At 46.8% G+C, this 23,283-nt stretch overlaps 1 protein-coding gene across 5 annotated transcripts; it reads left to right on the top strand.

The window, feature by feature from the left end:
- The first annotated feature begins 18,538 nt into the window (after positions 1-18,538).
- Positions 18,539-20,340, top strand: LOC120964060 (uncharacterized). 5 transcript variants are annotated; one of them, XM_040388514.3, is made up of 4 exons: positions 18,539-18,869; positions 18,942-19,085; positions 19,154-19,248; positions 20,076-20,340. In XM_040388514.3, the coding sequence occupies exons 1-4, from the start codon at positions 18,783-18,785 to the stop codon at positions 20,185-20,187; spliced, it is 438 nt and encodes a 145-aa protein (XP_040244448.1). In that variant the 5' UTR covers positions 18,539-18,782; the 3' UTR covers positions 20,188-20,340. The 5 variants fall into 5 exon arrangements, with proteins under 5 accessions (XP_040244448.1, XP_040244451.1, XP_040244450.1 ...); XM_040388517.3 differs by having other exon boundaries at positions 18,939-19,079; positions 20,079-20,340; XM_040388516.3 differs by having other exon boundaries at positions 18,939-19,079.
- Positions 20,341-23,283: the final 2,943 nt, after the last annotated feature.

Below are 23,283 nucleotides of genomic sequence, written 5' to 3'. Positions count from 1 at the left end.
ACGACAAATAGATCCGAGCAAATCCATCAAAGACAGATCCGCCGGAAACACACCTCCACACACCTACCGATGATGCTAGACGCATCACCGGAACGAGGACTAGGCGGGGAGACCTTTATTTCATCTTCAGGGAGCCGTCGCCGTCTCGCCTTCCCGAACAGGACACAAACCCTAACAAAGCTTGAAAAAAGATCTAAAAACGGAGCCCTCCCACCGGCAAGGACCGAGATCCACTGCGCCTCCATGGCCCTAAGGCCACCAGAGACGGGACGGACCGGCGACGGCTGGCTAGGTCACGTACAAGTTGGAGTTGCTGGTTTAGTAGGTCTTAATCACATAGCTAGGTCAATTTAATACAACCATTCAAGGGAGTCTGACAACAAGAATACATAGATCCTGACAACAAGAATACATAGATCAATCTGAAACCTCATATCAAGGAAACAAAGTCGCAACACCTACACTCTTGTACTATGTCCAAACCACATGCACACGCATTATCTAATCCGGTGGCCTCATGCAGCTGCCCTGCATCAGGCCGAGAGCACCATCTGGTCTAGCCGACCCGCGGCATGCACCGGATGCGCACGCTTTGGATCTGCCGCCGCCATCTTCCGCCGTCCCATCTTCAGGAGCGATCAACACATTCACCTTGCCAGTCCATACAGTCGTCGACACCGCCAGGCAGCGCCACCTTCCTGTGCGCGTCCATCATCACGGATATGTTGCCGAGACCCCGCTGCACCACGCCGTCGAGACCCACCGCCGCCCATGCCGTAAATGCCACACCGCTCCACCTTTTGACACCTCCAGCAGCTACTCCAGGACGATGCCCCCAGGAGTGAGGACAGCGTTGCACGCTGCCATCATTTGATCCAGAAAATCCAGATCTTGGGTTTCCCGTGGAGTAGCCCGAGCGAGGAGGCGAGAACTGCAAGACGATGCCTTCATCAGGGTAACGACGTAAAGATGCCACCATCGTCCGCCATGACCGAGGTCGGCTCAGTTTTCACCGGCAGTCGCGCCTCCGCATCCTCGCCGCCGACAGCCACCGACGGGCCAGATCGGGCCAGACCCGGCCGAGACTAACGTGATGCCTCAACACCTCCATAGCCAAGACCTCCACGAGCAGGGATGGGGGAGATGCCATCCCTCCCCATTATGACGCACCACCAGTGCCACCATCGGCCGCGAGGAAGGTCACTGGCCGCGGTTGAAGGAGCACCGAGCCACACAGCTGGGCCGAGCCACCCCCACCTGATCTACTCGCAGCCGTGGTGGGGACCAATCACGTGAGGGGAGACAAGAGCTGGGCACCCGCACGAGAATCCGTCGTGGTTGCGGCCTAGAGCGATGAGCGAGGAAAGCCCTGCCGCCGCCATCATCCACCACCAACCTTTTTCTAGTGGCGATCCGGCGACAGCAAGGAGATTAGGAGGCGGCGGCTGATATAGTTGAGAGGTGTTTTTTCAATTTTAAAAATCCTGAAAACTCATGTGCTAATCGCCTCAATAAAGATAGTTTGGATGACAATGGTATTTGTTATTTAGAGAAATAAAATTGAGAAAGTTATTCATCAATTAATAAAAAAAGTTAACCTTATCACTTGATAATTTGATGCACATTGGTTACTTCTATAGTGAAAGGATCGATATAGTTGACTAGAGGGGGGGGTTGAATAGGCAACTAACAATTTTTAGCTTTTCTTTACCAAATTAAACTTTGCATCAAAGTAGGTTGTCTATATATGCAACTAGGTGAGCAACCTATATGATGCAACAACAATAAGCACACAAGCAAGCAAGAGATATAACACAACTAAGCTTGCACAAGTAAAGGCACGACATAACCAAGAGTGGAGCCGGTGAAGACGAGGATGTGTTACCGAAGTTCCTTCCCTTTGAGGGGAAGTACATCTCCGTTGGAGGGGTGTGAAGGCACAATGCTCCCCAAGAAGCCACTAGGGCCACCGTATTCTCCTCACACCCTCACACAATGCGAGATGCTGTGATTCCACTATTGGTGCCCTTGGAGGCGGCGACCGAACCTTTACAAACAAGGTTGGGGCAATCTCCACAACTTAATTGGAGGCTCCCAACGACACCACGAAGCTTCACCACAATGGACTATGGCTCCGCGGTGACCTCAACCGTCTAGGGTGCTCAAACACCCAAGAGTAACAAGATCCGCAAGGGATTAGTGGGAGAATCAAATTTCTCTTGGTGGAAGTGTAGATCGGGGCCTTCTCAACCACTCCCGAGCAAATCAACAAGTTTGATTGGCTAGGGAGTGAGATCGGGCGAAAATGGAGCTTGGAGCAACAATGGAGCTTAGGGTTTTAAGAGGTAGTGAACTAGAGGAAGAAGACACCCTTTTATAGTCGAGAACTAAATCCAACCGTTATCCACCTAACCAGCCCGCGACTTGCGGTACTACCGCACCAGGCAAGCGGTACTACCGCAAGGCCTCACGGTACTACTGTGACAGCCCACGGTACTACCGTAGCCACGACAGGAGCGAGGACAAGCCTGACGCGCAGAGGCGGAGGGCGGTACTGCCGCTGGCGCGGTACTACGGCACCCCCTTGCGGTACTACCGCAAGGCAGGACTGGACTGGCCTGGGAAGGACGCGGATGAATAAAATTACATCCGTGCCAACTTCCGCTGGAAAACAATCGATGCAAAAGTCCGACACGGTACTACCGCAAATGGCGAGCGGTACTACCGCGTGGCGGCTGAGCCAGGCCAGGGCGCGCGGTACTACCGCGCACAAGGTACGGTAGTACCACGGAGGGCGCGGATGTAAAAAATTACGTCCGCCCCTACTACCGCATTGTAGCGGCACTTGGCCTGGGGACCACGGTACTACAACTCCTGAGGAGCGGTACTACCGTGGGCTCCTGTAGTACTACCGCAGGTTCCTGCGGTACTACCGCTCCCGGGAGCAGTACTACCGCGAGCCCAAATTCAGCAACCACGACATAATGCAAAGAGGATAAACGGAGGATGCTCCAAAGCGCAAGGGGAAAGGTGGAGCCAAGGAAGAAAACGTGACGTGATGATTCCACCGGAACCTTTCCGAAGCGGACCCCCTCTTGATAGTATGGCTTTCCTATGACTCAATTCCACCGAAAAGAAACGTAAAAAGAACGCCGTCTTCAATAGTCTTCGAGGGGCACCAAACCGTCTTGTGCCTAGCGATGAAACGTCTGAGAAACTCAAGGCACACTATTAGTCCGCAAAGGCATTGTCATCAATCACCAAAACACCTTAGGGATAAATATGCCCTTACAATCTCCCCCTTTTTGGTGGATTGATGACAATACGGGATTTGCACAAAGGGAAATAATAAAGAGCAAACGCAAACCCCTCCTCTTTAAAATATAGACGGGCTCCCCCTAGATGTGTGCAATCTAGATAGGTGCTTTGGACTGCACGACACACATACTAGGATCAAAACTCCCCCTATATTTTAGAGACAAGGCATATCTGGCAATAGTAAGGCTAACATTAAGCAAGATAGCAACCACGAGCATAACATAAGTAGCACAATATATCATAAGCTCATTAAGATAAGATAGAGTGCATATGTTTTACACCATATGAAGGATAAGTGGATAAGTCTCACAAGAGCAAACCAAACCAAAGCAAACGAGGTTCAAACGAAAAGGCAAACAAACCAAACACGACACACGACTCGCAAGAAAATCCCTACACTCTCTCCCCCTTTGGCATCGAGACGCCAAAAAGGTAGAGAGGACACCTACAAACAGGGTGTGGCTCAGGCAGAGTAATCGCTCCAACGCTCCTCGTCAGACTCGGCGGCGGGGACGGTCTCCTCGATGTCCTCCTCAGAATCAGTCCACCTGTAGCCTTGCTTTGCCATCCATTCTGCCTCTGGGGTGATGTGCCTCTCTGACCCGCTGGATTCTGCCTCACCAAAAACCTTCATGATCTTCTTGTCGCGGCGGCGACTCTCCTTGAAAGAAACGTGAGTCCTGTACTGCCCGATTGCCTGCATGCAGAACATAGTCTTCATCTTGTCCTTCAGCTTCTTCGCCCACGAGGGCTCAAGAGGAACGATGGGTATACCCAGCAGTACAGTCCTCAGCAGCAGCCTCTTCCTCAGCCTCCTCCTCATCAACAGTCCTCTTAGCCGCCGTCGCCTCAGCATGAGTAGTAGTGTTGGCCCACTTGGGCTTGACACGGAGACTGATGGACTCATGTCGAATCCAGTCTGGAGCAAGGAACTCATCACCAGGGAACAGCTTCTCCCAAGTCTTGGAGATCAACAGAAACAGGTACGGTCCATAGATATGTACCTTGCGGTTGAATACCGCGAACCGAAGCTCACACCACATGATATGTGAGACATCAAGTGGTTGAGACCGAGACACACGCGCCTCCTCGCACAGGAGCATCATATCCACCAGATAGGCATGCACCTTGTCCTTGTCGCCAATGCGAGGAAAGAGAGAGTTGCGGAAGATGTGATACATGATGTCCAGAAATGGGTTCAGCACCCACGTCGACTTGCCACTGGGAAGCACCTTCTCAACATAATACTGCTGAAGCCTGTTCTTGCTGGCAGACTCAGGGTTGGCATGAGGGCGAACACCTACGGGCGTGGTGAGGCCGTCATCAGGAACATGGAGCAGATCCATGAAATCCTTGCAGGTAGCAGTCAACTGACGTCCATTGGTCATCCAGGTCATTCTTCGATCCTCCCCAGTGTGGAAGTGAACTGAGGCAAAGAACTGGCAAATAAGCTCAGGGTCAAAGTCCAGATGGAAGGAGATCACATGCTCAATGCCAAACTGCTCCACCAAATCCAGAGCTTCTCCAAAGTAATCACGGTGCTTGGCCTGCCTCATGTGATTCATGTCAATCCACTTGACATCCACGTAGGTGTTTTGCTTGGCCTTGATCACATCCAGATAGATGAGAGTCTGCTGCTTGGTCCAAAACAAGTCGTTGCCTCTGAAGATAGCACGGGCATTCACATATGGGTTGATCTGCCTTCGAGGAATAAACTCAGAAAGTGGAATCTCGTCCATGCCCTTTGTGGGTTCCTTGTACTTGCTGGCGGAGGACTTGACATTGCGCTTGGGGGCACTGGAGCCCTCTGGAGCTTCATCTTGATTTCGCAGACGCTTGGAGCCAGTGTCACGACTGGGATTGGAACGGCGAGCAGGAGCACCGGAGCCACCACCTAGGACACAAAGCAAAAGCCACAAACGAAACACGGGAAGAATCAATGCAAAGACCTCATCAAGACACGGGAAACATGTAGAAAGCATACGTGATAGTTGCCAGGAGGAACATTGGACAACAACGGTAGTACTGCCAAGTTGCGCGGTACTAAAATTTTAGTACCGCTCCTAGTCGCGGTAGTACCGCATGAGGGCACGGTAGTACCGGGGCTTGGAGCGGTAGTAGAACTTTAGTACTACGGCTTGTGCGGTAGTACTGCACCTGACGGGCGGTAGTACCGGACACGCGGTAGTACCGCACAATAGGTGCGGTAGTACCGCACGGCGTCAGATCTGAACTTTGAATCTGAAAACAACCGCGAAAATGCGGTGGTACTACGGTTGATCGAATCTACCACGGGACAACATATCAAGTATAATTTCCACGCTACACTACTCTCCTACATCCTACTCTTGCATAGATTTGGCATAAAATCTCAAGAACACATGCATCTCCCCAAAAACCTATAGACAAAAAGAACGAACAAAAGGGAGAGGAATTTGGGGAGAAACCTTGTTCCATGGCAAGAGGAAGTGGTGGTGAACGATCCCATCGGTCGGAATCCGATGAGAGTGGCCGGAGACGGAGATCCGGCGAGGGTCTCCAGTGCCGTTCTTGAGCAGGAGAGAGAGGGGCGGCGGGGAGAGAGACAAATGAATGGGTATGGGGGAGTTGGAACTCCCCCTGCCCGGGTCATAACCCCCACGCGCACGCATCATCGCGGTAGTACCGCGCTTCATCGCGGTAGTACCGCTCGGGCGGAAGTGCCGCACCGAAGCGGTAGTACCGCTCTCCCAAGCGGCAGTAAAAAATTACTGCCGCGCTAGGTGCGGTAATACCGTGCACTCCACATGCGGTAGTACCGTGGAAGGCCGCGGTAGTACCGTGAGCTCAAGAAGATGCACGTTTCAAATACAAGAAAAAAGAGGTCTTCGCACGGAATCTTCAAGCAAACGAGACACCACAAGAACACGTTCAACACGAAGAAAGAAAGGCAAAAGACAACAAGAATCAACCACGAGACACAACCTCTCCAAAGAGAGGGTGGTGGCCGGAGCCACCTATGTTTGAGTCAATTGGTATGGCACCACGAAGAATTATCCTTGGGCCCATGACCAAAACTCGTCTTTGAAGCACAAGTACCATCAAAAATGGCTAATGTGAAAGAGTAGATCAATTTATGCATAATGGGGGGAGGGAGAGTTCATTGAGAGAACAACACTCCCCCCTATGTCCATGCCTACATCTAAACAAGACAACAAGTTGAGTATGGTGGGGTGTGCAAGGGTTCAAGCAACATTGCTCGAATCAATGATATTTAGCTCATGCCTTAACTTGCGAAATCTTGCTTCATCCAACGGCTTCGTGAAAATATCTGCAAGGTTATCATGAGTGTTGACGTAGTTGAACTCGATCTCCCCTAGCCTAATGTGATCCCGGATGAAGTGATACCGAATCTCAATATGCTTCGTCTTGAAGTGTTGCACCGGGTTGAGAGAAATCTTGAAGGCACTTTCATTGTCACACCAAAGAGGCACTTTGTCACAAATGACACCGTAATCCTTTAAAGTTTGCCTCATCCATAAGAGTTGTGCACAACAACTACCGGCCGCCACATACTCCGCTTCGGTGGACGAGAGAGACACACAACTTTGCTTTTTAGAAGACCAACTTACCAAAGAGCAACCAAGGAATTGGCACCCTTCGGAAGTGGACTTCCTATCCACTTCGTCTCCCGCCCAATCAGAGTCCGAATACCCTACAAGCTTGAAGTTTGCTCCTCTTGGGTACCATAAGCCAAAGTTTGGGGTATGAGCCAAATATCGAAAGATTCGCTTGACCGCCACAAAGTGGCTTTCCTTAGGTGCGGCTTGAAACCATGCACAAATTCCCACACTCAACATGATATCCGGTCTAGATGCACAAAGGTAAAGCAAGGATCCAATCATGGAACGATATACCTTTTGATCCACCGCTTTACCATTGGGATCGATGTCAAGTTGGCACTTGGTGGGCATTAGAGTGGAAGCCGGCTTGACATCAGTTAGCTTGAATCTCTTGAGCATGTCTTGAGTGTATTTGGCTTGGTTGATGAAGGTTCCTTCTCTTATTTGCTTCACTTCGAACCCGAGAAAGAACTTCAACTCTCCCATGGAAGACATCTTGAACTTTGAGGTCATGAGAGTGGCAAATTCCTCATTGAAAGCTTTGTTAGGGGAACCAAAGATAATATCTTCAACATAAAGATGGCACACAAACAACTCCCCTTTGACCTTCTTAGTAAAAAGAGTGGGGTCGATTAGCCCAACTTCAAATCCACGGTCTTGTAACAACTCGGTAAGGTGGTCATACCACGCACGTGGGGCTTGTTTAAGGCCATAGAGTGCCTTATCGAGTTGATACACATGATCGGGAAAGTAGGGATCCTCGAACCTGGAGGGTTGCTTGACATATACCAACTCATTAATAGGACCATTAAGAAAAGCACTCTTCACATCCATTTGTTGCAACTCAAAGTTGTGATGAGAAGCATAAGCAATCAACAAACGAATGGATTCAAGGCGAGCAACGGGAGCAAAGGTTTCACCGTAGTCGATACCCTCGACTTGGGAGTATCCTTGTGCCTTCAATCTTGCCTTGTTGCGAATGATGGTCCCATGAGCATCTTGCTTGTTCTTGAATATCCACTTGGTTCCAATGACATTGTGGTTCCCCATTGGCCTTGGCATCAATCTCCACACCTTGTTGTACTCGAAGTTGTTGAGTTCTTCATGCATGGCATTGAGCCAATCCGGATCTTCGAGGGCTTCATATACCTTTTGGGGTTCAACACAAGAGACAAACGCGTGATGTTCATAATAGTTTGCCAATTGTCTACGAGTGCTTACCCCCTTTTGAATGCTTCCAAGCACATTTTTCATGAGATGACCCTTGGTGGAGAGCTTGGATGCAATCTTGGCGGCACGACGCTCCAATTCCTCCTCGGTGGTGAGTTGAGGAGCGGTCACTTGATCATCTTGAGCGTCGTCTTGAGCTTGTTCTTGATCTTGAACTTGCTCGGAGGAGAGAACTTGACCTTGGACATCACTTGGTGTGTCAACACCGTCTTGAGCATGATCTTCCCTTGGTCTTGTTCATGAGGTTGAGGGCCTTCACTTTGTTCTTCAGAAGCGTGTGGGCCTTGGGTTGGTGATGGCTCCACTTGAGTGGAGCATTGTCCTTCTCCTTCGGCCACAAGGGGTTCCTCAATGGGTAGGATAAAACCAACACCCATTCTTCTTATGGCTTGAGGAGGAATTTCATCACCTACATCACAAGTGCCACTTTGCTCCACTTGGGAGCCGTTATTCTCAACAAACTCCACGTTACACGTCTCCTCAATAAGTCCCGTGGATTTATTGAGGACACGGTAAGCATGAGAGTTTGTAGCATAACCAACAAAAATGCCCTCATATGCTCTAGCCTCAAATTTAGACAAACGAACACCTTTCTTGAGAATGAAACACTTACACCCGAACACCCGAAAGTACTTGAGGTTGGGCTTGTTACCGGTGAGTATCTCATATGGAGTCTTGTTCAAGCCATTGCGGAGGTAGAGCCGATTAGATGCATGACATGCGGTGTTGATGGCTTCGGCCCAAAAGTTGTATGGAGACTTGAACTCCGCCATCATGGTCCTTGCCGCATCCATCAACGTCCGGTTCTTCCTCTCGGCAACACCGTTTTGTTGAGGGGTGTAAGGTGCGAAATATTGATGCTTGATCCCCTCATCACTAAGAAACTCATCCAAGGTGTAGTTCTTGAACTCGCACTACTAGGAAAAGGGCTATAGATGATATGGCCACTAATGGCGCACCAGACATGTGGTGCGCCATTACTATATACTAATGGCGCACCACGTGTTGGTGCGCCATTAGTAATATATTACTAATGCACCTGGTGTCTGGTGCGCCATTAGTAGTTTTGAAAAAAAAATTAAAAAAATTACTAATGGCGCACCGTGGTACAGTGTGCCATTACTAGTTGACATAGTAATGGCGCACCACACCCACCGTGCGCCATTAGTAGTTTTGAAAAAAAAATTGTTAGTAATGCCGAGCCCCACCTCCCCTCGCCCCGTCGCCCCCCTCCCCTCGCCGCCCCCTTGCCCCACCTCCCCTCGCCCCGTCGCCCCACCGTCCCAACCACCCGCCGCCGCCGACGCCACCCGCCACCGCCCCGGCGCCCCTCGCGTCGTCGCCCCTCCTCCCCTCGCCGCCCCCTTGCCCCACCTCCCCTCGCCCCGTCGCCCCGTCGCCCGAACGGCGCCCCGCCCCGTCGCCCGAACGGCGCCCCCCTGGTGCCCTGCCGCCCCCACCACCTGCCCGTCGGCCCCTGCGCCCGCGCCTCCCCCGGAGCCAGGCTCGCCGCCGCCCCTGCGCCCGGGCCGCCCCCGGAGCCAGGCTCGCCGCGGGCCCCCTGCGAGCAATCAATGTGTGTGTGTGTTCCTTTATCTGATTTGCACCATGGTTTGGCCTGTTCATGTATTGTGTATTACCTGATTTGTGCTCTCACTTCATGATCAATTAACAATGACTTGTCTTGATTCAAATCTGTATAGCCAACTATTAATTTGTGCATCAGATGTCCCTCCTTATTTTTTGCTCTCACATTTTGGGTACACTGGAAGCATTTGATCCATTTCATTTTAGAACATTCACTCAAGCACAACAGCAGACATCTGAATATTTCCTTTCACAGCCCCAACTCTGAATATTTGGAACACCAGAAATAACTCCATGTATGTAAATAGAAACTTCCTTCAGTAGGCACAAGAAATTTGCAGGATCACAGCCCGAACCACACAGAGAGAAAGTAAACCAGTCATTCGAGATTCAGAGTATGCACAAAGAAACAAACACATCTCCCACCCACACAAATCAATGGTTTGTGCTTGTGCACTATTATTTGAAAATCTATAAAAAATACTGTGAGAAGAAATTCTCACAGTTTCAGGTAAAAAAAAACATCTACAAAATTAATTCGATCTTGCTTACAGGTGCATGAGGAGGTTGAGCTTATTTGTGTGATCCCATACCCCTTGATTTGATTCTGCACTTGTGTAATTAGGCCACCGTAGCTAGCTGAATCAACATTAGTTGTAATATAGCCGAGGTATAGGGTTAGGAGAGGAGTGACATGGAGCAATTGAAGATGTATGTGCGCCTATGTTAGAGTTTCAATGGAGATGTCAATCTCCAGATTGGCTCCATCTCAGCTGTTGTAGTTTTTCTTCACTTGGTCTTAGAAACTTCAATAGGGCAAACCTTATGTGATGATACAGGTTGTTAGTTGCTACTAGAAAGTGTTGAGAGATATTAAAGCGGTGTAACAATTGCTGTCGGGTTTAGCAACTGATATCTTCTTCATCTCCTTTTGCACTGCTTACATGTAAGGTATTGTAGTTTACATAGTTATCTGCACAAATAGTTGATTATCTATTCTACATAATTTCTAATCTGATGTTTGCATTTCCTAACCGTAGCATTTTTTTCTCAGACCAAGGCAAATGAAATCGACTAAAGAAAGAAATAGCATTTACCAATTACCACTAACCATGGCACTAATGTTTCACCTTAGATCATATGTTTGTTCTCTGATACACATGTGGGAAACCTTCTAAACAACAACCTATTGGTAGTTGTTCTTTGTATTGTGGAATACATCACATGTTTTATAAATTGGGTCAGATGTATAATTAGTCGATGTATAATCCTGGTACTAATTGGTCTCTTCTGCTGCTTATCAGAGATGGGGGGAAGCAGCCACCGCCGCTCTGCCTCACCGGAGTACGAGTTGATGCTTTCGAGTTCTTCAGTGTCATACTTGGGACTTCAGTATCAGCCACGAGGCAGGTATATTAAACGAGAGATCTCCCCTTCACCCATCTCATTATGATAACTCTGTTGTTTGCTACATCACTCCTTGTCCCAAATTGCAGAGGCTGCCTAACAGTTTTATGAACATGCTGGGTGAAGATCCGCCAGATAATGTGAAGCTCCGACAGGCCGGCAGCGGGGTTCGCAGGCTGTGGGACGTGGAGTTGGTGATCGAGGAGGGCCACATGTACTTGTGTCGTGGCTGGGAGAAGTTCTACAGTGCCTACGACCTGCGGACCGGGTACTTTCTTCTCTTCAGGTACGACGATGACGCCACAATGCTCATCGTGAAGGTTTTCAACACGACTATGTGTTGCATGCGCTACGCTGACGACGAAGATGCCAGTGCGTTCTGCCTCTTCTTATTCCTCTACATTTGGCTTTGTCTCACATCGATTGTTAACGGTCATTGTTGCATTTGGACAGGCAATCGGAGCAGCAGCAGCGATTATGGCTGTAGCAAAAGCAACAGCGATTCTGGCTTTAGCGAAAGCAGCAGCGATTCTGGCAGCAGCAAAGACAGCAAGAAGGATGATCCGGACTGGAGTGGGGGAGAAGAGGAGCAGAGTGGGGATGAGGAGCTGCAGGATGACGATGGGCATCAGGCTGAGGATGACCTAGCGCTGGTGGTGGCTGACCAAGGGCAAGAGATGGTGGTGGCTGACCATGGGCAAGAGATGGTGGTGGCTGACCATGGGCAAGAGATGGTGGTGGCTGAGGATGACCTAGCGATGGTCGTGACCGTCCTGCCTGAAGGTGGCCTCGCGATGGTGGTGGTGCCTGACAATGACCACGCACCGGTGGTGGCGCCGGCGATCCCACACCTGGGCGACATGACCACGCCAATTGTGGTAGAAGACTACATCCCACAGCTGCCTCCACTGCCTCGCCGCTCTTGGCGCATCAGGCCGAGGAAGGAGAAGGAGAAGAACAATGAGAACTGAACTATGTCAGGTATGTCAGATCTCCAAAATGATATATATATATATATATATATATATATATATATACTTAGTTACCTATGTTATCTCTAATATACTTAGTTTCCTATAGTTTAGCTCCAAAATTACTTATGTTAGCACAAAATGACCAAGTTTACATAATAAGCTTATAGTCTTCTTCTTATTCTTCTTACTCTTCTTCTTTTCCAAAATGACATAGGTTAGCTTCATTTTACCTAGGTTGGCTCTAATATGCTAACTTAGAGAGCTTATATGCTTAGTTTCCTATAGGTTAGCTCCAAAATTACTTATGTTAGCACAAAATGATCAAGTTTACATAATAAGCTTATAGTCTTCTTCTTATTCTTCTTCTTATTCTTCTTCTAGTATTCTTCTAGTGTTCTTCTTCTTCTAGTATTCTTCTAGTCTTCTTCTTCTTCTTCTTCTTCTAACTTCTTGTTTATCATTTTGCACGTTTGATTTAATTCACGGAAGCTTGCATGGATGGAGTGCTTCTTTTCCATTTGTGTTTTTATTTTGTATCAATGTGAAACTTTTGTGAATTGATGGATAACGGTGTTGGATGAACAATGTGAAACTTTTGTAATATGTAACGATGGAACTATGTGTTGGCTATGTATGTATATATGATGAAACTTGTGTGTTGGATATGATTGTTATATGGATGCTTGTTGTATATATATGTGTTGGATATCTCATATGTGAAATAGTGACCTGAGATTAAGAAAAAACGATTTTTTAAAAAAAAATTGTTACTAATGGCGCACTTCCATGTGGTGCGCCATTAGTATACCAGCTACTAATGGCGCACCTGCGGGATACTAATGGCGCACCTGTGGTGCGCCATTATTAAAATATTCTAGTGGCGTGGTACTAATGGCGCACCTGTAGTTTGCCATTAGTAGCCAAAATAGGTGCGCCATTAGTAGGCCTTTTCCTAGTAGTGTCGGTGGCATTGTCACTTCTTATTGTCAAGATCTTTGCATTGTGTTGACGTTGGGCTTCATTTGCAAAGTCAATGACGGTTTGTTAGGTCTCGCTCTTCCTCTTGAAGAAATACACCCAAGTGTATCTTGAATAGTCATCCACAATCACCAAGCAATACTTCCTACCCCCAAGACTATCAAAGGATGGAGACCCAAAGAGATCCAAATGAAGGAGCTCCAAAGGCCTCTTCGAGTAAATGATAGTCATGGGAGGGTGAGCCTTCTCATGTAGCTTTCCTTCGATAACAATGTAGTATGAAAACAATAACAACAAAAAATGGAATCATCTATATATCTTGTTGTATCCAAGAGATGACATTCCACAAAAAGAGTATACAGTTAAAACAAATAGTATACCAAACTGGCGGACATCCAGAGAACACCTAGTGATTTCCTTTCTCCCTTGTTATATATGGTGAACTGAACAAATGACCTGTAGCATGGTAAAACCACATGAAAACATATGTCAGGGCAATCTTAGAAACAATGACCCGAATTCAGTAAAATAATAGAAATTTTGAAAGTGTTCATAAAACACTTATCTGGCAAGGGTGCTGAGAGTGACAAAATTAAGTCACAAAGAAACTTTAGGCACCTCAACTTGTCATGTCCACCACACCTAACCTGCCAACGCTGTCCCTGCTCAAAACACCATGGAAGAAACCCTCCAGCTGCATCCCCATAAGAGACTTTGGAAACCCCAAGAGCCACCTGCACTACGTAGGATCAAATTGGAAGTGTAATAACTTAAAAGATCTGATGATGCACAGTCCTGCAAATGTCGTCTTAAAAAATGAAGATTCCCAAGTGGATGTTTTCTCATGAATGAAAAAAATGCTTCTCATGGATTAACAAGCAAAAAAATACTCCTAGGATTGTGTCCATAAAGAAAGAGATGGTAGCATTTTCTGTTAATTGCTCTATCCATCCAGGCATCCAAGTTTAATTTAAATGACAACATCAACAATTATATTATGAACATATTTACAATCAGACATGAAGAGTCATTCTTATTCTTTCTTTGAGAAAAAAATAATACCTTGACGTTCCAGATTTAAGAAGCATCATATGCAGTGCCATGACTGCGAGGAGATAGTCAGCGTAATGAAGTGTGAATTAAAAATCACGAGTGTGTATAACGAATCACAATGGGAGAACTGTGATAGTGTAAATTTCCCCGTGAGAAAAAAATGCTTTCTTTCAACTCACCCGCCCTTTCCACTATCATTCTCTTAGCAGATTGCCTCTGCAAATTGTCAGTAGTAGCACATAACATAAAAAATTAGATTCAAGGGCATAAGTTCATTGCTACATATGCAGCTGGAGGGTCGTGTACTCTATGTATCAGCAGACCAATATTGCCCGTGCGTTGCAACGGGAGCACACAAATTATGTTGGTGCAACACAAATTGTTTCTAACCAATCCTTATGCATATCAGGTGATATTGTATTTTTTCTTAAGCACATGCCCTTAAAAGTTAGTCAACGTCTAATCTCAAGATGGCAGCTTACATGTTTTGCTAAAATTCAGAATTGATAAAAGGAATAAATGATTCAACAAATTTATTTAAAGATAGTTCTCATAGACTTTAGCATAACATCATACTGGATTATGATAATAAGACTATCCTATCTCGAAACCAAGTCTACCAAAAACTCAGCAAGATAATTCTAATAATTACCTCTATACAAGTAATTGTGAACTCACATGGTGCCCTACAAATAATTGAGGAAAATAGAGGGTACATTAGAAGACATTGAGACTAATTTTATATTACAGTAAAAAGATGCATATATTTTATAATCAGCAACATCTTTTATATGGTAAATTAGAGGTAAACTACATATAATCCAAGTGAGTTAAGTGAAACCATGCAGCCGTGAGTTGATTGGAGCCCGGTGTTGACACCAGATTTTGGCACGGTACAAAAAGCAATCAAGGTGACCTCAAATGAAAAGGTTTTCAACATGAAAAGGTTTCGTATCGTCAAATTGAACAACTGTGATGTTTAGGTCATCGCCATCCGACCTCGTCTTAGGGGTCGAAACTGTGTTCGAAGTTCTAAAATTTCGTGTTCAGATCACTGTTTGGCCGATTACGCCTCCAAGACGGCCTCAGATGAAGGAGTGTTCTACATGTATTTTCTTCGTCTCATCAAGCCAATTGATTTTGGTATATAAATCTTCGCAATCCAAGGTCGTAGGAAAAAGTTGGAACCAATGCACTGTAGACCGACCATAAGTAAAAAAAAATGGCCCGGGGCATTAGACACCTGTGTGGGTGGTGTCCAATGGGTCATCCGAGCGATTCGGCCCTCAAGAAGGCCTTGAATCAAGAAAATTTTCAGCATCAAAGTTTTTCGTCTCGTCGAGACAATTGATTTTGATATATAAATCATCTCAATCTGAGGTTGCAACCTGGGGACGCAAAACAAGACCAGATTGCCAGGGAATCCGAGTGAAAGATTGTCGCCCGAGTAAAAAGTTGTCGGCCGAGTGAAAAGTTTGTCATCCGAGTGAAAAAATCTTGTTGGGCAATCCAACTAAAGGACCCTAACATCCGAATGGAGAAATTCAAATCCGAGTGTTGTCGGCTAATTCGACCAGAAGCTGAAGATGGGCCCGGAAGGTTATTAAGATTGCCTCGGATGGAAAAGTGTTAAACACGGAAGTTGTGTGTATCGTTGAATCTGTCAACTTTGATTTTTCGAGTAATCATTATATGAATTAGTATGTAGCCTGCAGAGCTGCTACAAGACTCGGACAATTTAGTCGGCTGCATGACGAGTTCCGAGCAGAAGATAAAGATGACCTTCTAGAGCATTCAAGACAGCCTTATTTGGAAAAAGTGATCAAGATACGGATTGTTCATCTCGTCGAAGCACACAAAATTGTTACTTGGACCTTCTCAATCGAAGGTCATATGGAAATTCTATGGCCCGCGCAAGGAGCAAGACAGAAGTTTGGGCCGGATTCGGGTTGAATCCGAGTTGGACTAGAGTTAGAACTCCAGGACGTGATTTGATATAATTTTCTTGTAAGGAAAGCCTAGATGGATCCTTTACTTGTACGGGAAGTCCAGCCGCCTCTTATATATGTTGGGGGTGATGGCCGATTAAACAACACACAATCGAAACATCAATATACTCTTTTTTCTTCTATGTTTATCTCTCCATCGTTTCTCTCTCTCGTTCTTCCCTGTTCCTCGAGTTTGAGAGCTACGAATCCTGGGGCTCTAGGGGCGAGCGAATTGACCTAGGGCAGCCCATAGCCACGCACTCCCTGACGGAGTCCCTCCCGTTCGTGCGGTGTTTGGGGTATGCAAAAGGGTCCTCCGGCTATCCCGTGTATCACGCTGCCGGTCGGACCTCCCTCGACGTGAGCTACAATGCATCACCTCCGATGCCGAGGGTACACGTGATGTGTTCATATGTCAACACACTTTTTGGTGACTTTGCTGGGGACGAAGATTCGTAGCTAGGGGTGAAATCTTGCAAACTTTTGTTGGATCTCTTATGAAATAGCTACTTGTGTACCTAAAAATGATTTTTGGAAAAAATCATGAGCAAACTATGAGACGGCTCTAGTTTAAATTTGACCCGGTTCTTGCTGAATCGGCAAAAATCTATCAATTTGGCGAGACGTGTATGAAAACCTTTTGAGTGGCAACAATTTTTTTTTGTACATAAAATATGGTCTAATATTATTAAAATTTGATGTGGTCCAGTTTTGCAACAATTTTTTGACAGGTTCTTCACAAAAAAACCCACATTTTGGCACTCGGAAAATGGAAAATGAATTGTTTGTATTAAAAATAATGAAAACTCCCTTCGTCAACATTGTTTGCCATTCCAAGACACACACTTGTACACAATATGAGATCATTTGAACAAACTATGCAATGAATATGGTCATAATATTGGTCAGTTGGCTTGAAAACCATGAATGTTCGTACATGCTAGCTCATTTCTGAGAACATTTTAAAAGAATTGCCTTATTTCAAGTTTGTTTTTTTTTTAAAATAGGCCACATACAATGACACAATGTGAAGGTTTTCCTTTTTATATATTTTTAATTTCTTACGCCGATTTCAAAATGTGTTCAAAATGGCGTGCATGACTGTCGTAGCTAGGGGTGAAATCTTGCAAACAATTTGTTGGGTCTCTTATGAAATAGCTACTTCTGTACCTAAAAATGATTTTGGAAAAAAAATCATGAGCAAACTATGAGGCAACTCTAGTTCAAATTTGGTCCGATTCCTCCTGAATCGGCAAAAATCTTTCAATTTGACGAGAGGTGGAGGGAAACCTTTTGAGTGGCAACCATTTGATTATTTGTACATAAAATGTGGTCTAATATTTTTGAAAATTGATGTGGTCCAATTTTGCAACAAAGTTTTGGTAGGTTCTTCACAAAAAAACCATCTTTGGCACTCGAAAAATGGAAAATAATTTTTTTGTGCAAAGAAAATAAAAACTTTGTTCGTCATCATTGTTTGCCATTTCAAGATGCTCTGTGGTCTTGGGAGCATAGCAATCCCACCAAAACTTGCATTGTGTCATAATACATATACACAAAAAGTCCAGTCGTCTGCCACCTTCTCCTCCCTCTCCTACCCGCGGCAATCATGGTCACCGCCACCACCCCTACAGACCGCTGGACTGTCTCCGCTACACACCCTCTCCCCTCCCCTCGCCTTCCACGACCAAAACAAAACAATCATTTCCCTAATCGGTAGTCAGCGATGCCTCTTCCACCTCCAAGCGATGGCGGCGCCCGCGGTCATGTTCCCACAGCTACATGCTCTTGCCCTGGACGCAGGTCTTGTTCCTCCTCCGTTGTCACCAAAAGTTGGACACATGGCGTTGGTGCTTATTTGGTTGGATTCTAAACGAAAAACCGGAAGCACGATGAAGGCCGTACATTCTTTTAGTCTTGTGTATATATTTGTCCTTGGCTTGGGTGTCACGTTGTCAGAGTTTTGAACACTTGTTTAGTTTCATGTACTCCCTTCGTCCCATAATGTAAAATATTTTTTAACAGAAATGATTTTGTTCACCTTTTCTAATGCATCGGGAGCGTACACTCCATTCCGGAGGGGGGTAGGGGATGCAATCCGTTGTGACTTCTGTCGTGGGTCGGATCTAACACGAAGGAGGAACGAACGGCTTGGGTCAACTCTAAAGAGGCTCGATCTGTGGTACGTCTATATGGGCCAGTGGGGATCGACCGGTCCGTGGCATTTGCAAAATTTGCTCAAAGAAAAATCTCGCAAGTTTTGACGCACGCTTAGCTCCCGCCGTATCTCTCTGAAAATTTACGGGCGGAGGAAAATTAAAAATCGAACCCGCCAAAACACGTAGCACGCGGAGGCTCAAACCCACTAAACCCACACCCTCACGATCCCCTTCTCCTTCCCCACCCGCGATTCCCTTCGTCACCCACCGCCACCGCCGGCCTCGCACCTCGCGCCTCCCCAAATCCGGCGACCTCCTCTCCCGCCGCAGCCCCCTCCCCTCCCCCTCCTTCCTCCTCCTTCTCCGCTGCTGGAAGGAGAGGGAGATCCAGCAGAGCGCCGTTCATGGCGGCGGCCAGATCCGCCATGGACGCAGCAACTTGCACCTCCTCGCCGGGACAGGGCAACGTGAGGAGATGCGGATGCCATGGTCAAGGGTCCCGCGACAAGCAGCAGCAGGTCACCGGGCGTCGTCTCGGGTTTCGGGCGTCGGCTCCAACTCCGGTGGCCACCTGTGAGTTCCTCTTCCTACTACTCTCTATCTCTCTCTTCCTCTCTCTAATCTTTTTCTCTTCTTTTGTAGCAGCAGCAGAGGAGAGGTACGGGGACGAGTTGGGTGGGGAAGCACCATCACCATGGACGGCTTCATCCCCTACAGGCTACAGGACCAGCAGCAGCCATGGATGGAGAGGCCAACCACGCCCAGCAGCAGCAGCAGATCAAGGTCAAGGTGCGCCCCTTCCCCTCTCTGTTTGATTTCATGCAGCCCTAACGCCTCTGTTTGCTCTGTTCGTCCAGGAGGTTGGCGTTGTAGAACCTGAAACTGAACCTCCCGGAAGTTCTCTCTCTCTTTTTCTGATTGATGCATGTGTGGGTTCCTTCTCAACCCATGGGTAAGCCCCTGATACAATTAAGTTCTCAACCAATTTTTTTTATCAATCTTGTTTGCTGCATATGCAATAACGGCTGAGGATTTTGAGTTGTTCACTCTTGTAGCTGTGTCATAAATCCAAAGGATTTGCTTGGTTTGCTGCTGGTCTGAACCTACATACATGCTTGACTGAATTTTGATTGCTGTTATTGCTGTCAGACTCTAGTGTTGAATCTGTTGGACATTGCATTGTTTGCTAATTAATACATTTACTTGCTTGCTGCCACAAAAATTCCCTAGAATTGAGTTTGCCAATTGGTCTAGTTGGATTTCTCAAGATGTTTGGATTGAGCAGGAGCCCTCTATGATCGACATGGACGACGAGGAAATCGTCTCCCCACACAAGTTGATCCCTCTCGACTCGACTCTGAGTTTTTTTTATCGCTGTTATACTATAGCTTAGTTTCTGTTGTGGCCATGAAACCAAACTAGAGTGGCCTGATAAGGTCCCGTACGAGGACTTGGTTCTAATAATTCATATCATATTTGCACCTGTGTGATGTGTGTGTGCTTGCTGCTCACGTACTAAGTAAGGTTGGTGGTAGTTTTGTGACTGAATCGTGTTTCAGTTTGATAGTATAGAAATCAATCAAGCTGCATGTATGTGCCTCCTATACTAGCTTGATTGATTACTATAGTAGCTCAAGAACACTAGCTCTTGTCTCGAGAGGAATTACTCTCTTTGTTTGTCATCAGTGATTTATGCTGCTGTGTAGGACAGTCATGATGTACTTGTGATTTAATGTCGAACACCAGTTTAATAAGATGCTCTTTTTCTATATGGAGCAGCAGGTGCCCTCCAGCTCCATGGACGACACCGATGGGCGGGACATTCCCCCACGCCGACGACGACATCATCGAGTCCAACCTCAACCTCGACACACGTCCAACCCTACCATGACGACGCCTCGAACAACCTGCATGAGTTGAAGCTATTTATTATTGTGTACTTTGAGCTTTAGAACTGTGCAAGTTGTCCCTTTTTCTTTATAAATAACTTGATGACGAAAATTATTATTTTTCGAGGGAAACAAAAGTGCTTGTTATTTTGTCATCATCATTGCCGCTTTTCTGCATCATATCATGACAATTCTTTTAGTTTGTTCGAAGCCTTGTTGCTCACTCACCATGTATAAGAGAATATGCCGTGTGGTTTTCTGTTCATGTAGTTTCAAGGTATCTTGTATCTTATGGCACTTTCCAGGGGACATGCCTGCATATGTGTGCATGTGAATTCCCAATATGTATGTGGCCATATAGGGTTTGTAACTATTTAAATTTGCAGGGCAGAACCAAAACAGATAAAAAAATTGACCAAAACTATGCTGACAGCTTTAACTTCGACATAGAATTAGCCAAAGCTCCTAGGAGATGACACATGGCATATGTATGCCGACGGCAGATCCATGCTATGTGCCATCGGCATATCTCAGCCATGTGGCCTAACCAGGCAGTGGCATGTGTCCAAACGGCGCCAGACGGACGTGCCGTTTGATTATCTTTACCGATGGTAATCTATGCCAACGGCCACGGGAAAAGCCGTCGGCATAGGGTATCTATATGCCAACGGTTGACGACCCTATACCGAGTGAATCAAAGATGACGGCCACCGTTGGCATAGCCCTATGCCGACGGCTGCGGGCCATTGGCATATCATCTAATTCCGGGAGTGGAGGGACACCATCTTAATTTCTTGGAGGAGCGACGCGGGATATCTCAAAGTGAGGGAAAACAAGAAAAGGTCGCTCCTGGTTTGGGTGTGTGGCATCCCCTGGCTGATCGTGCGTGCAGTTAGGCTATCTCGGTTCTCTCTATGGTGCATTGAGTTGACTCCTTCCATTTTTCTGGCGATTGTTTTTCCCTTCGATATCTTTCCGTGCGGGAAGGGGATATGGAGGTCGGCAAATCCCCCTTTGATTGAGTAGTAAATATGCGAACAAAGACCTACAGGAGCTCGCAAAATTGAGGCACGATGGCTAGCCGAGGAAGATATTGAAACAATTGTTCAAACTGCCTGGGACAAGCATAAGGAGCTAGGCGTTGTGTCTCTAGCGATCAGCACAGCTGATGTCCATGTGGCGCTTCATCGCTGGGATAGAGAGGTTCTTAAGGGACCACTATAGGATGGAGCAGTGGTTAAGCAACATGAATTACACCTGGAGATTGAAAAACTTCTGGGACAAGAAGAAATTTATTGGCTCCAACGGGGCCAGGGGGACTGGCTTACTAGGGTGGGGGGGACAGAAATACATAGTTCTTCCATAGGGCAGCTCCTTTATCAAGCGTCTCCAATGGGAAAATGGTGACTGGATAGAGGGCCAGGATGCTATTAGTATTCATGCAGCGGATTACTTCTCATCCTTATTCACTTCAAGTCAGCTGGCTCCGGACCAAATGTAATTGACAAAGTTAAACCAAGCGTAACTGATGCAATGAATGATGAATTGAACAAATCTTACACCCGAGAGGAGGTTAAGAAGGCCATGTTTAACATTGGTGACCTAAAGGCCCCAGACCCGGACGGTCTCCAAGCATTTTTTTTATAAGAGATTCTGGCATATTATTGGTGATGATTTCATTGATGAAGTGCTCATTGTTGTTAACTTGAGGAAGTCCCCGAATCACATCTGTCACGCGAGTTCCACCACAAAACGCCGCCGCTGCCACCTCTGATTCGTGGCAGCTCCGGTGCTCCCCTGTACCACGCCTCACCGCCGCGACGTCCTCCACGCGGACCATGCCTCTGCACGGCGCGACGGTTCCTTGTTGTAGCTCATGTGCTCGGCCCAACAATCCCACTTCCCCACGCGTGCGGCTACCGGCTAGGCTCGATGGTGCTGTTCCACCTTCGCTACCTCGACTCGGACGTTGACGGTTCAGTAAAGCAACCCTCCACTCTGCTCTTGCCCTTCCGCTGCTTTGTGGCATGGCGTCTTCCCATGGATAATTCTTTGCCGACCATTATGACAATGATTAACGCTGCCTTATCACTTGCCTGATCCGCCGTTGTGGGCGCTGGCTTGCACCGACAGCCACACCACTCCATGGTTTGTATTCATCACTATTCTTATATGTGCACAGAAATACCGCTACCTAGGGGTAATTCAGTCATCTGGGTGTACGCATACAAGTGATTTACCACTTGTCTGTATGTGTTGATTCAGGAAAATGCGTGTGTTCTCTTTTCCTAAATGGTTCTATCTTGTGATGCATTAGGTTTTAATTTGTCATGTAGCGATGTGTGTGGATAATTAATTAATATATCCATGAAGATGGTTAGACAGTCAATTGAATAAGTTGATAGTATCTCTGGAAATCCTAGCTGTTAGTTTCTGACTATTTATCAATACCATTCCTTCTAGTATCAGTTAATAGGTGACCACTATTATGTACAGCATCATGATTATTTCTGAGAAAGAAAACAAATATCTTCTTATCAGTGTTATGAAACCTTACTGTTTTCCTTGTAATAATCTATGAATACCGAAAAAAGCTTTCGCCCTGCTTTATAAATAAAGCAAACCGCCAAGAGCACACATACACGGACTAGTTCAGCACACATACACACCCAAGATACACAACAATAGTACAAAGGTTCTGCTGAGGGCACAACTCAACAAGCCCAAAACACATAAACGAAAAGGCATCTGCAGCCGGCGACGACGATGACGCCCGGCATCTAATCAGGCTCTGGAAGAGGTGGAGGAGGCGGCGGCGATAAGAGGACGACCACCGAGCGGAGGTCGGTGATGAAGGAGGAGATGGCGCCCCGATCCTGAGGGCGGCTAAGCGGCCGCCAGAGCTGTAAGAAACCAGACAGTTTGAAGAGAGCGTCAGTGGCATGTCGGAGAGGGATGCGCTGAATCACAAGCCTATTGCGGATGGTCCAGAGGGTCCACGCGAGTGCCCCAATCTCGAGCCACCTAATGTGGCGAGAGGGCAGGGGGGAGTTCTGGAGTTCGGCAAAGAGGTCAGGGAAGTTGGTGTGGCACCAATC

Source organism: Aegilops tauschii, chromosome 5 (genome assembly GCF_002575655.3).
Source record: "Aegilops tauschii subsp. strangulata cultivar AL8/78 chromosome 5, Aet v6.0, whole genome shotgun sequence".
Classification (NCBI taxonomy): domain Eukaryota; kingdom Viridiplantae; phylum Streptophyta; class Magnoliopsida; order Poales; family Poaceae; genus Aegilops; species Aegilops tauschii.
Note: the sequence above shows the minus strand (reverse complement) of the source record. Positions and strands in the feature narration are given on the sequence as shown.

What these genes read in the sequence shown, in the direction of transcription:
- LOC120964060 (XM_040388513.3), top strand. Translation starts at nt 18,783, where the DNA reads ATGGTCAAGGGTCCCGCGACAAGCAGCAGCAGGTCACCGGGCGTCGTC. An exon ending in AGCAGCAGATCAAGGTCAAG is followed by an intron (nt 19,086 to 19,153) that starts GTGCGCCCCTTC and finishes CTGTTCGTCCAG; the next exon opens with GAGGTTGGCGTTGTAGAACC. An exon ending in GGTTCCTTCTCAACCCATGG is followed by an intron (nt 19,249 to 20,075) that starts GTAAGCCCCTGA and finishes TATATGGAGCAG; the next exon opens with CAGGTGCCCTCCAGCTCCAT.